We start from the raw sequence: 17,119 nt of genomic DNA, 5'->3' as shown, positions 1-17,119 counted from the left end.
GTGTTTTCCTCACGAGGTGGACCCACATGTACTTCCTATGTTTTCCTCACGAGATGGGCTGAACGTTGTGTTCAGATTGACATCTGCCTATGATCATTCAGCAGACACGATAGGTCAGAAGATATGATGTAGCTAACTACGCATTAACCGGCACTAATTCAAGCGATCCTCATATCTGTCAGAATAATCCCTTTCCAATCACGTCGATGGCAGCGATCCCTCCAGTCGATACTCCACTATAAGACCGCCATTCCGTTGTCTCCCAAGCCGCAGCAGGCCAACCATATATTTCACCTCGATTCCTACACCGCCTTCTTCCTCGCGGCGACCGGCGTCGACGTCCATGGCTCGCAAGAAGGTGGCCATCGAGTACATCGCGAGCGACCCGACCCGGAAGGCGACGGCGAGGAAGCGCGACATGGGGATCAAGAAGAAGGCCGGGGAGCTGTCGGTGCTGTGCGGCGTGGACACGTGCTACATCATGTACCGCGAGGGCGGGGCCTCCCCGCCGGAGGTGTACCCGTCGGTCCCGGAGGCGATGCGCGTCATCGACCGCTTCAGGGCCATGCCGGAGCTGGACCAGTGCAAGAAGAAGATGGACGGGGAGGACTACGTCCGGGAGCGCATCGCCAAGATCCAGGAGCAGCTGCGCAGGGCGCAGCGCGACAACCGCCAGCTCGAGACCACGCTGCTCCTCCACGACGCCCTGGCCGGCCGCCGCCAGGGCCTTGCCGGCGTCGCCATCGAGCAGCTCGTCAGCCTGGGCTGGATGGCGGAGAGCTACGTCAAGAAGGTGAGCGACTGCATCGCGTACAGGAGCATGCAGCAGCAGCTGCTGCCGCTGCAGCACGCCGGCGTGCAGGCTGAGCCGCCGCATTACGCCGCTGCCACAGTCGCCGGCGTGGAGGCGCCGCACCAGCAGTTATAAATAGAACACCCACACGCCCTCGGGTCGGAAGTCCTTTCTGATATGTCTAGTAATCTTTAGGTTTGGTACGTGATCTGTCTCCCTGTCGCTCGTAGAAGGACAAAGCCTGCGTTTCTTTGTTAACAAACATGTTTACACGATCAAATTCAGTAACAAACTGCAGCTGGACGGGGTTCTCTTTTGTTAAAATGTTTACACGATGAAATGCACACAGCTCAATCGAGCTCACAACACAACACACCGGATGAACACATCAGAACACTAACGGTTTCTTTTGCTGTACCTGCTTGCTGCTCCATCTTGAATTCTTGATCCAGGACTGAAGGGCGCCACACTAATTAATCATCTCTGTAGAAGATGGTCAGTTCCTTCTGTCTTGCAAATCGAAGCAACCTGAAGGTCAAACATACACCTGGTGTCAATCATGTCGAACAATGAACATGATCGAGCATGGTTGCAGACTGAATATATAAATTTCAAGTAACCGGACTGAAGCTACTCAAATCAATTGTCTGAACCACAGGAACAATCATGAAACAGTTGCTTACTGCAGAAAAGGTCGAGAAACCAACGCTTGAATGGATTAATTTGTGCTCTGCTTACGTTGCTGCCTTCGTTTGCCTACCAAAGACGCCAGAGTAAGACGCGGGTAAACCGTAAACGCCGACCCCATGATTTATTTCAAAATTAATAACTACAAGATGCAACAATGGATATAACCTGAGTGTTTAGTTGCGCGAAGATGGCCTTCACGTCTTCGAACACCATGTCTGGCTGCCTGTCACCATCAACCTGAGGGGGCAGGACAGGAAGCAACCTCACAAGTCACAATTCTCATAAAAACCCACATGATGTCACCAAAACAAGAACATTTCTTATTATTGCATCTACATTATCATAATCTTCACAGTGTACGAACTTCGTATAACTATGTCGGTATTGAAAACTTCAAATGTGTTTTGGGCTCACAAAAATCGAAGCTGAAAATCAACATAACTATTTCTCTGAAAATAAGATGAGATTCAGTTTTCTAGATTCTTGAATAACGGATATACATATTGGCTTGGAATCTTATAGGCATGTATGAGATTCAGTTTGCTATATTCTATTTACTCTACTATATGTATTATAGAATTATAATTTCAGCTATTAAAGTACCCTTCGAAGCTTTCCCATTTTCTCATAGTGCTGAATAACAGGCAGAGTTGATTGCTGAAAAACTTCGAACCGCCGATGAATGGTTTCCATGTTGTCATCATCTCTTCCCTGAAGACAACCAAATTGAGCGACACATGTTAATCAAACGAGACAAGTTGGGCATAAGGAAACACAAGCACAAAACCTGGTTTCGATGTAGAATGCGCCGCTCCATCTCTTCCCTTGAGCAGTCAATCAGTAATGCGAACTCAGGTTCTATCTTAACCTGATACACAAATGTATATGTGTGAAGCATACAACAAGGGTTCCAACTTCTTTTGGCACTATCATAAGTACATAGAAGCATTCTTACAATCTTCTCGTATGCTTCGCGGTTTTCTTCATTTCGCGGAAATCCATCAATAAGAAACTTATCATTTCCACTTGCAAGCATGGCTTTTAACAGTAGCCTGACGATGATCTCAGAAGGCACAAGCTTTCCTTCATGCATGAGATTCTTGATCATTGCACTAATAAAAAAGGGTAGGCATTAGAAAGATACCGAGACAATGACTACAGCATAGAGTTCATTTACACGAATAGGGACTAGGTTGTTATACCCTTGCTCGGTATCAGATTTAACTTCTTCGCGAAGAAGATCGCCAGCACTCAGATGGGTGAACCCAAACTGACTCACAATCTTAGCACACTGAGTGCCTTTGCCACTGCCTGGCCCTCCTGCACCAGCAGTATAAGCAATGGACTGATCAGCTCAAGGAGTTAAGCAGGACATATCAGGGACAACTGTATTAGTCTAGAAGAAGGAATACCTATGACAAAAACAACCGTTATCTTTTTCCCGGAGGGGAATGACCCGACCCAATCCTGCACCCAACCGAATTAGTAACACAGCAAGTCATGGACGTATAGTAGTTGACTGATATCCATATCTAGTTTTGTCAGAGAAAATCGGGCAGCATAAAAGTAACAGATTTTGAGGACACTGTTTAGGGTGTTAATAAAATGGGTTTGCCCTCTTCAGGGGGCACCAGTTTGACAAAAAAATGATGGATTGATCAATATAGTCAGATGGTACTGAACTTAATTACTAGATTTACCTTGTGTACTTCTACTACTTCTGCCATCTAGCTGGGCCTGGTCAGCAGCAACACCAGTGGAACTCTGAATGCAACAGGTAAGTAGTTGAGTTTACAGATTCAGACAAAGAACACAAATGAACCAAAGAAAACATACAGGCGTCGATTCAGATGTCACTGCCGTTGCACATCTACAAGCCCGTTCCCACTATGTGAGTGCGACCCCACACGCAGTTAGTTATTTCCAAAATCCTTTCGGGCGCTTCCAGACAGACGTACGGTTCCACCAGAGACTTCAGGAAGAGACACCTAACAGATTATACAAGGCTCGTCTAGAAATTTCATCACAGTGGTCACTAGATACTTCGGGAAAATGACAGCTACAATGACGCCGATCGATGGCGTTGTGAACTGGAGCTGCCCAATAACAGTACTGACCGACCAATATTCAAGAAAATTCAGGTGGAGTAAAACTAGTTTTTCTCCAATGATCCGAGGCTGGAGTATAAAGGCAATACATTCCATATTGGAAGGAAAAATATATCTAAAAACCATGGAAGATTCCGGAGGAAAACACAATATTAAAAAGGTGAATGGAGATTTTGCTGCTATGCGCTACGCAGAGATGTGCTGTGCTCTCCCACCCAAGATACAGAGATGGATAGGATGACGAAAATAGGTAGGAGACGGGAGGAGGAGGAGGAGGAGGAGGCTTACCGGAGAGAGCTTGCCGTTCTTGGCAACGGTGGAGCGACGGCGACGGCGACGACGATACGGGGAGGAATTCGATTCTGCTGGCTGGTAGCCTCGAGAAGAAGTAAAGGTAGCTAGGGAACGATTTTGTAGAGAGGAAGAGACGAGAGTGTAGTACGTAGAGAGGAGAGCAAAGCAAAGCAAAAGGAGGCCGGCAAAGGAGACGCGTGTGGAAAGAGATTATTACACATACTATTTTGAGCAATATAGGAGATTTTTCTTAAAAAGGGATTCTCCGGCCTCTACATCAGAACGATGCATACGACCATCTTTATAGATAAATAAATAGGTCCAACAGAGTCATATAGTCTGAAACAAAGTAATGGCCAGCTCACAAAGAGTCACAACGCCAAAAACCAAAAGCCAAAAGGCCACAACCGGCTAGCATAACAACAATAGGCAAACTAATCGTCTATCCTAGTCTATCCTATTACATGACCGTCATCCAAACCGGTTGAAGATATCCCGTGCTACCATCTTCCATCGGATAGGTCCAGTAACCAAACGCTCCCTAGCCTCCGTCGGAGTGAGTAACGACCATATATGGATCAACGCAGTGGCTCGGAATATAACCTGCATAAAATGAATATTTATTGTTCTATTAAAAGTCAAATCATTTCTGCAGTTCCAAATTGCCCACAACAAAGCACATACTCCTACGCGAATGTGTCTAGTTGTTTCGGACTCTATTCCAACAAGCCACGTTCCAAATAACGTATTGACAGAATTTGGAGGAGTAATGTTAAAGGCAATGTGCACCGTCTACCACAAAACTTTGGCCAACGGGCAATCAAAGAAAAGGTGTTTGATGGTTTCATCCCGATCACAAAAACTACACCTAGTAAATCCTGTCCAATTGTACTTTACCAAGTTATCCTTTATTAATATGACTTGTTTATGTACAAACCACATAAACACTTTAATTTTCAAAGGAACTTTTACTTTTCAAACATATTGGGAACTAGGAATGGCGCTAGAGTTGATGATATCGATATACATCGATTTAACAGTGAACTCTCCAGACCTAGTGAGCTTCCAACACAACTGATCGGGCTGATAAGACAGCTGAACCTCCATCAGTCTACTCACCAGATGAAGCCACGCTTCCCACTGGTTGCCAACTAGCGTCCTCCTAAATTGAATATTAAGGGGGATGGACTGCATAATCGTTGCCACAAGAGCATCACGTCGTTGAACAATACTATACAGGGACGGATACTGAAGCGCCAGCGGATAAAGCTACGTACCTAGGGTAGGGTCATAGACCTGACCTAGACATCCTCCCCTAGGACAACACCCTAAAGCCAGGATCATCCAAAGGGTATCATCATCCACTCGACCGGAAATGTTCCACTCGGAAGAATCGATATCACTCGACCGTCCCAGAAGTCACTCGACGGGCAGAAGACTAAAGCCACTCTGCATATGCAACGGTCGAGCATTTACTTATAGACTTAATTGAAATTTACAGCACTTTAATGTGGGCGTTACCAGTAACGTTCTCTCTTCAATGTACCTTAAACCCTCTGTGTCGTGGGCTGGCTGGGGTCTTGGCGCACTCTATATAAGCCACCCCCTCCACAGGCACAAGGGTTCGCACCCCCTGTAACACACACGCATATAATCCAGTCGACCGCCTCCGGGCTCCGAGACGTAGGGCTGTTACTTCCTCCGAGAAGGGCCTGAACTCGTAAAACTCGCGTGTACAACTCCTCCATAGCTAGAATCTTGCCTCTACATCCCTACCCCCTATTCTACTGTCAGATTTAGAACCACGATAGTTGGCGCCCACCATGGGGCCGGTGTCTTAGCGACTTGTTGGAGAAGTTGCGATTTTTCCGATCCCCATCAACATGGTTTCGGGCGGAGGTTTGGTCGAGGGCCGCGAGATCCGTCTCGGTGCGCTCGTATTCGTCGCCGACGACTCCGCTTGGCTCCAAGAAGCGCCACTTGACGTCGAGGCGCTCCCCGTCCGTGGGGCAACGCACTTTCGCGCGTGCGTCCGTGGCGTCCTCCTACGGCAGCCGTCGACTCAGTATCGGTCGACTCCTGTGCTGACCACCCTCCCTGCAGCCCGCCGGAGCAAGCGTTCCGGTCGATCGAGGCTTCAGCGGTGGGTGAGGCATGCGGTGGCTCGCTAGTCGGCCACCCCCTAAGTTGCGGCAATCGAGCCCGACGAAACTCTCTACGGCCTGTTCGAATGGCCCCGTAGAGACTGCATCCGAGTGCGACAGCAGCGACCCCGCGGCAGAAGTTTTGATGGTCAATGGACCACGCAGTCCTCCTGGCTTCACCCGTGAAGACGGAGGCGATGGGGACGGTGATCTGTCGCGTGTTCACGAAGAGTACTGCCCCAAACCCCTCTCTTCGCAGCGAAGGGAAGAACTTCGCCGCCGGAACATGGATGCGCTTCACACTCCTATCGTTGGAGAAACCTCCGAGGCCCAGGCCTTGGAGGAGGCGCGCCTGGCCAACTTGGCTGAGCGCACTCGACTGGAGAACCTCCAGCGTGCACTCGACGAGCGTGCTCGGCAGCGTATCCCCGAGTCCAGTCGACGCCAACTTTTTCCGCCTCCGACTCAGGTATACCGAACTTCGATCTAGAATCTCGCAGCTGCGGCCCGAATAGCGGAGTCAATCCAACCTTCCCAGTCAAAAGCTGGTCGAGGTTTGGTGCAGATTCGGGCTTTGCTCCGTGCGGCGGGAGAGCAGAATACAACAGTTTCTCAGTCGCGGAATAGAATCCATAGCAGATCCGTGGTTGCAGACACAGTCCAGTCGGCTCACAGCCCGAGATCACCCCCGAGGCGTGAAGGACGTGAGGACCGGCGAGATCAGTACAGAAACCGCGAGCAGTATGATCACCGACTCGATCACGATGATCGTCGTCGAGTGCCCATGCCTCCCCCAAGGAGTGGGTCATACGTGCCTCGACAGCATGACGATAGACGTCCTCATAGTGGTGGGCGAAGGATTCCAGTCGACCCCAGGGAGCCGGGCTTTGATGCGAGATCTATTCTCGTTCAGGGTCTGGTCGACAGAAACAGAGCTCACAGAGAAGGTCACGACAGAGATTTCCCAACCAGCAGCAGGGTACATGTCTCAGGTCCAGAGTGCTTCAGCAGATCCATCAGGGCTGCGGTGATTCCTCCCAACTTCAGGTTGGCGGCTGGAGTCAGTAAGTTCACTGGCGAGTCCAAGCCTGACACTTGGCTTGAGGATTATCGAGTGGCTGTACAGATTGGTGGTGGCAACGATGAAGTGGCCATGAAGCACCTTCCTTTGATGTTGGAGGGCTCAGCTAGAGCGTGGCTGAATCAGTTAGCGCCTGGTAGTATTTATACTTGGGAAGATCTTGCCCGAGTGTTTATCAGAACATTTGAAGGTACTTGCAAACGGCCAGCAGGGCTGACAGAATTGCAGTGTTGCGTTCAGAAACCGAATGAAACTTTGAGAGATTATATCCAGAGATGGATCACGTTGCACCACACGGTGGAGAATGTGTCGATCACCAGGCAATTTGTGCCTTCAAAGAAGGCGTTAAGTATCGGGAGTTGAACCTGAAATTCGGTCGGACAGGAGATATGACTCTGACTCGGATGATGGAAATTGCCACCAAGTACGCCAATGGTGAAGAAGAAGACCGACTCCAGAGTGGCAAGCACAAAACAGTCGCCCACAAAACCGGAGGAGGGAACTCCAGTCGGAAGCAGAAGCGCAAAGCCGAGCCAGCCGCTCCTGGTGAAGCCTTAGCCGTGACTCAAGGAAAGTTCAAAGGGAAACCCAAAGGGTCGTGGAACCCCAAGAAAGTAAAAGATCAAGATGGAAATGATGTGCTAGATTTACCATGCCACATTCACACCAAAAAAGATGAAGAGGGTAATTTCATTTACCCGAAGCATACCACTCGATAGTGTCGACTCCTAATCCAGCAATTCCGAGAGAAACAACCCAAGGAAAAGGAGAAGGAAGCGGACAAAGTTGAGGACGAGGAGGAAGACGATGATGGTTACCCCCACGTCAATTCCACTCTGATGATTTCGCTGATGTTGAGAGTAAGAGTCGACTGAAAGTCATCAACAGAGAAGTGAACATGGTCGCTCCGGTGACACCCCGTTATTTGAAGTGGTCTCAGACTGCCATTACATTCGACCAGTCCGATCACCCAGCGCACATAGCCACCCCTGGGAGGCAAGCGCTGGTGGTCGACCCAGTAGTTGAAGGCACTCGATTGACTAAGGTTCTGATGGATGGTGGCAGTGGTCTGAATATACTATATGCAGAGACGTTGAAAGGAATGGGCATTCCGATGTCCAGACTTAGTGAAAGTAATATGAGTTTCCATGGAGTTATTCTGGCAATAAGGCTACGTCACTCGGTCAGATCGCCCTTAATGTAGTTTTCGATGATTCCAAGAATTACTGCAAAGAAAAGTTGACATTTGAAGTTGTGGATTTCCATAGTGCCTATCATGCTATTCTAGGCAAGCCAGCTTATGCACGTTTTATGGCTCGACCATGTTACGTGTACCTCAAATTGAAGATGCCTGGTCCTAAAAGGGGTGATCACTATCACTGGCAGTCGAAAGAAAGCAAAAGAGTGCTTCCAGAAAGGCTCAAAGATCGCCGATGCATAGATGGCAGTAGTGGAGTTGCAGGAGTATCAAAAAAATGCAGATCCGAGTGATTTGTTGCGAGCTAAGAAACCTGCCACAGATTCAGCATTCCAGTCGTCTGGTGAAACGAAGCCGATTCATATTCATCCAACAGATCCCAATGCTGCTCCGACTCACATTTCAACAACACTCGACTCCAAATAGGAAAAATCGCTCATCCAGTTCCTCCGTGAGAACTGGGACATCTTTGCATGAAAACCTTCTGACAAGCCAGGTGTTCCCAGGGGACTGACTGAGCATCGTTTGCGAGTCGATCCAAAAGTGAAACCAGTCAAAGAACATCTTCGACGGTCCGCCGTACAGAAGAGGAAGGCAATCGGTGAAGAAGTGGCTCGGCTTCTGGCAGCTGAGTTTATCCGAGAGATTTACCACTCCGAGTGGTTAGCTAATGTTGTCATGGTCCCAAAGAAGGACGACTCACTTCGCATGTGCATCGACTTCAAACATATCAATCGGGCCTGCCCGAAAGATCACTTTTCTCTCCCTCGCATCGACCAAATAGTCGACTCGACTACGGGGTGTGAGCATTTGTCCTTTTTGGACGCTTATTCCGGGTATCATCAGATCCGTATGTATGGACCTGATGAGATAAAAATAGCTTTCATCACCCCATTTGGGTGCTTCTGTTACGTCATTATGTCATTCGGTTTGAAGAACGCTGGAGCCACATTCATGCGGATGATTGAGAAGTGCTTGTTGATAACCCACAAGTATAGGGGATCGCAACAGCTTTCGAGGGTAGAGTATTCAACCCAAATTTATTGATTCGACACAAGGGGAGCCAAAGAATATTCTCAAGTATTAGCAGCTGAGTTGTCAATTCAACCACACCTGGAAACTTAGTATCTGCAGCAAAGTGTTTAGTAGCACAGTAATATGATAGTGGTGGTAGCAGCAACAAAAGTAAAGACAGCAAAAGTAATGTTTTTGGTATTTTGTAGTGATTGTAACAGTAGCAACGGGAAAGTAAATAAGCGAGAACCATTATATGGAAAACTCGTAGGCACCGGATCAGTGATGGATAATTATGCCGGATGCGGTTCATCATGTAACAGTCATAACATAGGGTGACACAGAACTAGCTCCAATTCATCAATGTAATGTAGGCATATATTCCGTACATAGTCATACGTGCTTATGGAAAAGAACTTGCATGACATCTTTTGTCCTACCCTCCCATGGCAGCGGGGTCCTATCGGAAACTAAGGGATATTAAGGCCTCCTTTTAATAGAGAGCCGGAACAAAGCATTAGCACATAGTGAATACATGAACTCCTCAAACTATGGTCATCACCGGGAGTGGTCCCGATTATTGTCACCTCGGGGTTGCCGGATCATAACACATAGTAGGTGACTATAGACTTGCAAGATAGGATCAAGAACTCACATATATTCATGAAAACATAATAGGTTTAGATCTGAAATCATGGCACTCGGGCCCTAGTGACAAGCATTAAGCATAGCAAAGTCATAACAACATCAATCTCAGAACATAATGGATACTAGGGATCAAACCCTAACAAAACTAACTCGACTACATGATAAATCTCATCCAACCCATCACCGTCCAGCAAGCCTACAATGGAATTACTCACGCACGGCGGTGAGCATCATGACATTGGTGATGGAGGATGGTTGATGATGACGACGGCGACGAATCCCCCTCTCCGGAGCCCCAAACAGACTCCAAATCAGCCCTCCCGAGAGGTTTTAGGGCTTGGCGGCGGCTCCGTATCGCAAAACGCGATGATTTCTTCTCCTTGATTTTTTTCTCTCCGAAAGCAAATATATAGAGTTGGAGTTGGCGTCGGAGGGCATCCAGGGGGCCCACGGGGTAGGGGGGCACGCCCTAGGAGGGGCCCACCCTCGTGGACAGGGTGTGGGCCCCCTGGTCTTCATATTTGGCGAGGATTTTTTATTATTTTTTCTAAGATGTTCCGTGGAGTTTCAGGTCATTCCAAGAATATTTGTTTTCTGCACATAAAACAACACCATGGCAATTCTGCTGAAAACAGCGTCAGTCCGGGTTAGTTCCATTCAAATCATACAAGTTAGAGTCCAAAACAAGGGCAAAAGTGTTTGGAAAAGTAGATACGACGGAGACGTATCAACTCCCCCAAGCTTAAACCCTTGCTTGTCCTCAAGCAATTCAGTTGACAAACTGAAAGAAAGAAAGAAAAACTTTTACAAACTCTGTTTGCTCTTGTTGTTGTAACTATGTCAAGCCAGCATTCAAGTTTTCAGCATAGATCATAACTAACCACATTTGCAATAATTCTCAGGTCTCATAATTACTCATATCAATAGCATAACGAACTAGCAAGTCATAATAATAAATCTCGGATGACAACACTTTTTCAAAACAATCATAATATGATATAACAAGATGGTATCTCGCTAGCCCTTTCTGAGACCGCAAAACATAAATGCAGAGCACCTTTAAAGATCAAGGACTGACTAGACATTGTAATTCATGGTAAAAGAGATCCAATCATAGTCATACCCAATATAAATTAACAGTGATGAATGCAAATGACAGCTGTGCTCTCCAGCTAGTGCTTTTTAATAAGAGGGTGATGACTCAACATAAAAGTAAATGGACAGGCCCTTCGCAGAGGGAAGCAGGGATTTGTAGAGGTGCCAGAGCTCGGTTTTGAAATAGAGATAAATTGTATTTTGAGCGATATACTTTCATTGTCAACGTAACAACTAAGAGATGGTGATATCTTCCATGCTAAACACATTATAGGCGGTTCCCAAACAGAATGGTAAAGTTTATACTCCCCCTCCACCAACAAGCATCAATCCATGGCTTGCTCGAAACAACAAGTGCCTCCAACATACATCAGGTCCCAGGGGAGTTTTGTTTGCAATTAATTTTGATTTAGTTTGCATAAAGCATGGGACTGGGCATCCCGGTGACCAGCCATTTTCTCGTGAGTGAGGAGCGGAGTCCACTCCTCTTGAGGATAACCCGCCTAACACGGAAGATAAGGACAGCCTTGGTTGATACATGAGCTATTCGAGCATACAAAACAGAATGTTTATTTGAAGGTTTAGAGTTTAGCACATACAAATTTACTTGGAACGGCAGGTAGATACCGCATATAGGAAGGTATAGTGGACTCATCTGGAATAACTTTGGGGTTTAAGGGATTGGATGCACAAGCAGTATTCCCGCTTAGTACAGGTGAAGGCTAGCAAAAGACTGTAAAGCGACCAACTAGAGAGCGACAACAGCCATGTGCATGCATTAAAATTAAGAAATATTGGATGCAAGCATGAGTAGGATATAATCCACCATGAACATAAATATCGTGAAGGCTATGTTGATTTTATTCAACTACATGCGTGAACATGTGCCAAGTCAAATCACTTAAATCATTCAAAGGAGGATACCACCCCATCATAATCATCTCAATAGCATGTTGGCACACAAGGTAAACCATTATAACTCATAGCTAATCAAGCATGGCACAAGCAACTACGATCTCTAATTGTCATTGCAAACATGTTTATTCATAATAGGCTGAATCAAGAATGAGGGACTCATCATATTTACAAAAACAAAAGAGGTCGAGTTCATACCAGCTTTTCTCATCTCAGTCGGTCCATCATATATCATCATAATTGCCTTTCACTTGCACGACCGAATGGTGTGAATAATAATAAGAGTGTACGTGCATTGGACTAAGCTGGAATCTGCGAGCATTCAATAAACAGGAAAAGACAAGGCAATATGGGCTCTTGGTTAAATCAACAATAATGCATATAAGAGCCACTTCAACAATTTAATTATGGTCTTCTCCTACTGACCCCAAAGAAAAGAAAAGAAATAAAACTATTTACACGGGAAAGCTCCCAACAGGCAAAAGAGGAACGGGAAATATTTTTGGGTTTTCTTTTTAATTATTACTACTGCAGCAGAAAAATAAACTACTACTATTTTTTTGTTTTTCTTAAGGTTTAACAAACACACAAGAAGAAAGCAGGAAAAAGAAAATAAACTAGCATGGATATTATAGTGAAAGAGTATGAGCACCGACATCTAGCAACGAGTGTGTGTGAATATAACTGTAATGTCGGTGAGAAATACGTACTCCCCCAAGCTTAGGCTTTTGGCCTAAGTTGGTCTATTGCGAGGGATAGCCTGGTGGATACCCGTAAGTGTAGCTGGGGTCGTACTGCGACGAAGAATAGTTGGGATCATTCTAATGTGCAGTGGTTATTGCCTGCTGAGCTGCAGCGTGGAGTCGAGCTGCCTCCGCTCTCCTCTCATACTCTTCTACCTCCTCTCTGGTAATAACATATCTTCTTTTTGTCTGTGAATCAAAGAAGGCAGGAGCAGGGAGAGTAATACGAAAAACACGTCGTTTATCAAAAATTAAACGATATAAGAGAGGTGATTCAGACCTCTCGACAAACTGGTGCGAAGCCATAGTCATAATCTAAATAAGCAGGAGGCTACTCCGTATCACCCTCATGAATGTCTATCTCAAGAAAATGAGCTAAGCGGGTTGCATAAATTCCTCCAAAGAAATCTCCATTATGTCTATTATGATGCAACCTACGAGCTACAATGGCTCCCATATGATAAGATTGGTCTCCTAACATAGCACTCCTACGAATGCTAAGATCAGGGACACACATGTGACATGCTTCATCCTTAGCATTTATGCATCTACCGATGAAGAGAGCAAAATAATGTATAGCAGGAAAGTGAATGCTCCCTATGGTAGCCTGCGTTATATCTCTAGATTCCCCCATAGTTATACTAGCAAGAAAGTTTCTAAATTCAGATTTAGTGGGATCCCTAACACTACCCCATAATGGAAGTTTGCAAGCAGAAGTGAAATCCTCTAAGTCCATGGTATAAGATTTGTCATAGAGATCAAACATGACTGAAGGAGAATTACGCGAAGATGAATACTCAAACCTCCTCATAAATGAACTTGTGAGATCATGATACTGGGGGCATTTGTTAGCCTCAAAATCCTCAAGACCGGCATTGCGCAAATATGTTTTGAATTCTTCTTTAATTCCCGCACGGTCCATAAAATTTTCCGACGGCCATTCCTAAGGCCGTACTGGAGCGTTTCTTGGTGGATCCTCGTCAGCATCGCGCATAGCAATCCTGGGTCCTTGCTTCTTAGAAGAACCACCTTGGAACATCTTCCTAAGCATATTGTTTTTCTCTGAAAAATTCTGAAATTTTTAGTAACTTCAAAATAAAAGTAAACCAAACTCAATAATATTGATAGCAACTACTCCTACAAGTGCCTAGGGCCTATATCATGCATCAAAACTACCTTTGACCATATAAATTTGACGTGCAAGCTCAAGAACATGGTCACCTATGCAACACAAATTTGCAAAGAATAAAGCACTAGAATAAAAACTAATTGGACCAAAGGAGGAGTCACATACCAAGGAACAATCTCCCCAAGCAGTTTTGCGAGAGGTGCTTTGAGCAAGGAGATCGAAAATCACAGCAAAAGTGGTTGGAACTCGTGCTTGAGTTGGTTTTTCGGGTTTGTGTGAGACAGAGGAAGAAGATGGGTGCTGGGATAAGTGGAGGAGGGCCACCATGGGCCCACGAGGCAGGGGGGTGTGCCCTAGAGGGGGGGCCACCACCCTCGTGGCCAGGTGGCAGCTCCTCCCGCGGTAATTTTTGCACAGTAAATCCTCAAATATTCCCGAAAAAATCATATTAAATTGGCATGTCATTCTGAGGACTTTTATTTTTGAGATATTTTTTATTGCACGGATAAGTCAGGAAACAGACAGAAAAATACTATTTTTACTTTATTACTACTAATTAACAGAAAATATAGAGAGGGTACGGAAGGTTGTGCTTCTAGTTTCATCCATCTCATGCTCATCAAAAAGAATCCACTAACAAGGTTGATCAAGTCTTGTTAACAAACTCATTCCGATAATCATGAAACCGGAGAAATTTCGAATAACACTAAGTTACCTCAACGGGGATATGCACATCCCCTATAATAAGTGTATCATATTTCTTTTTGACAGTAGGAAGAGAAAATTCAAAACCTCCAATTATAATCGATGGAATTTTTCCAATGGAGTTGATACTATGAACTTGAGGTTGTTTCCTCGGAAATTGTACCGTATGCTCATTACCATTAACATGAAAAGTGACATTGCCTTTGTTGCAATCAATAACAGCCCCTGCAGTATTAAGAAAAGGTCTTCCAAGAATAATAGACATACTATCGTCCTTGGGAATATCAAGAATAACAAAGTCCGTTAAAATAGTAAAGTTTGCAACCACAACAGGCACATCCTCACAGATACCGACAAGTATAGCAGTTGATTTATCAGCCATTTGCAAAGATATTTCAGTAGGTGTCAGCTTATTCAAGTCAAGTCTACGATATAAAGAGAGAGGCATAACACTAACACCGGCTCCAAGATCACATAAAGCAGTTTTAATATAATTTATTTTAATGGAGCAAGGTATAGTAGGTACTCCGGGATCTCCAAGTTTCTTTGGTATTCCACCCTTAAAAGTATAATTAGCAAGCATGGTGGAAATCTCAGCTTCCGGTATCTTTATTTTATTAGTAATGATATCCTTCATATATTTAGCATAAGGATTTGTTTTGAGTACATCAGTTAATCGCATACGCAAAAAGATAGGCCTAATCATTTCAACAAAGCGCTCAAAATCCTCATCATCCTTTTTCTTGGATGGTTTTGGAGGAAAAGGCATGGGTTTCTGAACCCAAGGTTCCCTTTCTTTACCATGTTTCCTAGCAACAAAGTCTCTTTTATCATAACGTTGATTCTTTGATTGTGGGTTATCAAGATCAACAACAGGTTCAATTTCTACATCATTGTCATTACTAGGTTGAGCATCATCATGAACATCATCATTAATATTTTCATTAGGTTCATGTTCATTACCAGATTGTGTTTCAGCATCAGACATAGAAATATCATTTGGATTATCAGGTGGTTCAGCAATAGGTTCACTAGAAGTTTGCACACTTTTATCATTTTTCTTCTTCTTCTTTTTAGAAGAACTAGGAACATCAATATTATTTCTTTGAGAATCTTGCTCGATTCTTTTAGGGTGGCCTTCAAGATACAAAGGTTCTTGAGTCATTCTACCAGTTCTAGTAGCCACTCTAACAACATAATCATTTTTCTTACTATTCATTTCATCAAGCACTTCTTTTTGAGCCTTAAGTACTTGTTCTACTTGAGTGGTAACCATAAAAGCATGTTTGCTAACAAGTTTAAGTTCACCTTTACTATTAGCCATATAATCACCCAAGCGTCTAATCATATAAGCATTTTCTTTTAATTGTCTACCAAAATAAGCATTGAAGTCGTCTTGCTTAAACATAAAGTTATCAAACTCATCCAAGAACTGACTAGTAATTTTAGTAGGAGGGACTTCAGCTTTATCATATCTATAGAGAGAATTTACCTTTACTACCTGTGTCGGGATATCGGGATCAGGAGGTTCTTCAGTAAATAAAGAATTGAGATCATATGTTTCTTCAACAGGCGGTATATTAAAACCATGTATTTGTTCAATAGGAGGTAAATTCTTAACATCTTCAGCTTTAATACCTTTTTCTTTCATAGATTTCTTTGCCTCTTGCATATCTTCGGGACTGAGAAATAGAACACCTCTCTTCTTCGGAGTTGGTTTAGGAATAGGCTCAGTAATTGGAGCAGGAGCTGGCTCCGGAGCTAGCTCAGGAGGTGCCCAATTATTTTCATTTGTCAACATATTATTCAATAGAATTTCAGCTTCATTCGGTGTTCTTTCCCTGAAAAGACAACCAGCACAACTATCCAGGTAATCTCTAGAAGCATCGGTTAGTCCATTATAAAAGATATCAAGTATTTCAGGTTTCTAAAGAGGATGATTAGGCAAAGCATTAAGTAACTTGAGAAGCCTCCCCCAAGCTTGTGGGAGACTCTCTTCTTTAATTTGCACGAAGTTGTATATTTCCCTCAAAGCAGCTTGTTTCTTATGAGCAGGGAAATATTTAGCAAAGAAGTAATAAATCATATCCTGGGGACTACACACACAACCAGGATCAAGAGAATTAAACCATATCTTAGCATCACCCTTTAATGAGAATGGAAATATTTTGAGTATATAGAAGTAACGCGATCTCTCATCATTAGTGAACAGGGCAGCTATATCATTTAACTTAGTGAGATGTGCCACAACAGTTTCAGATTCATAGCCATAAAACGGATCAGATTCCACCAAAGTAATTATATCAGGATCAACAGAGAATTCATAATCCTTATCAGGAACACATATAGGTGAAGTAGCAAAAGCAGGGTCAGGTTTCATTTTTATCTCTAAGTGATTCTTTGTTCCATTTAACTAATAACCTCTTGAGCTCATATCTATCTTTGCAAGCTAAAATAGCGGCAGAAGATTCCATATCAAAAAGATAGCCCTTAGGGATAACAGGCATATTTTCATCATCACTATCATCATCATATTCAGATTCAATAATTTCTTTTTCTCTA

The 17,119-nt window shown here is 44.4% G+C and overlaps 2 protein-coding genes across 3 annotated transcripts; one reads left to right on the top strand and one right to left on the bottom strand.

The window, feature by feature from the left end:
• Window positions 1-273: 273 nt before the first annotated feature.
• On the top strand, window positions 274-933 carry LOC125527617 (agamous-like MADS-box protein AGL80). Its single transcript, XM_048692130.2, has one exon. It carries the CDS (start codon window positions 344-346, stop codon window positions 926-928), a length of 585 nt encoding a protein of 194 aa, XP_048548087.2. The 5' UTR covers window positions 274-343; the 3' UTR covers window positions 929-933.
• Window positions 934-1,073: 140 nt separating this feature from the next.
• On the bottom strand, window positions 1,074-4,088 carry LOC125527616 (UMP-CMP kinase 1). Of its 2 annotated transcripts, XM_048692129.2 has the most exons (11): window positions 3,880-4,088; window positions 3,320-3,471; window positions 3,184-3,247; window positions 2,896-2,950; window positions 2,686-2,803; window positions 2,439-2,595; window positions 2,271-2,351; window positions 2,087-2,194; window positions 1,649-1,720; window positions 1,477-1,549; window positions 1,074-1,321 (listed from the first exon to the last, which is right to left on the bottom strand). In XM_048692129.2, exons 3-11 carry the CDS (start codon window positions 3,208-3,210, stop codon window positions 1,290-1,292), a joined length of 723 nt encoding a protein of 240 aa, XP_048548086.1. In that variant the 5' UTR covers window positions 3,211-3,247; window positions 3,320-3,471; window positions 3,880-4,088; the 3' UTR covers window positions 1,074-1,289. The 2 variants fall into 2 exon arrangements, with proteins under 2 accessions (XP_048548086.1, XP_048548085.1); XM_048692128.2 differs by lacking the exon at window positions 3,320-3,471.
• Between the last annotated feature and the right edge of the window lie 13,031 nt (window positions 4,089-17,119).

Source organism: Triticum urartu, chromosome 3A, assembly GCF_056163025.1.
Source record: "Triticum urartu cultivar PI428250 chromosome 3A, HENAU_Tu73, whole genome shotgun sequence".
Lineage (NCBI taxonomy): Eukaryota > Viridiplantae > Streptophyta > Magnoliopsida > Poales > Poaceae > Triticum > Triticum urartu.
Note: the sequence above shows the minus strand (reverse complement) of the source record. Positions and strands in the feature narration are given on the sequence as shown.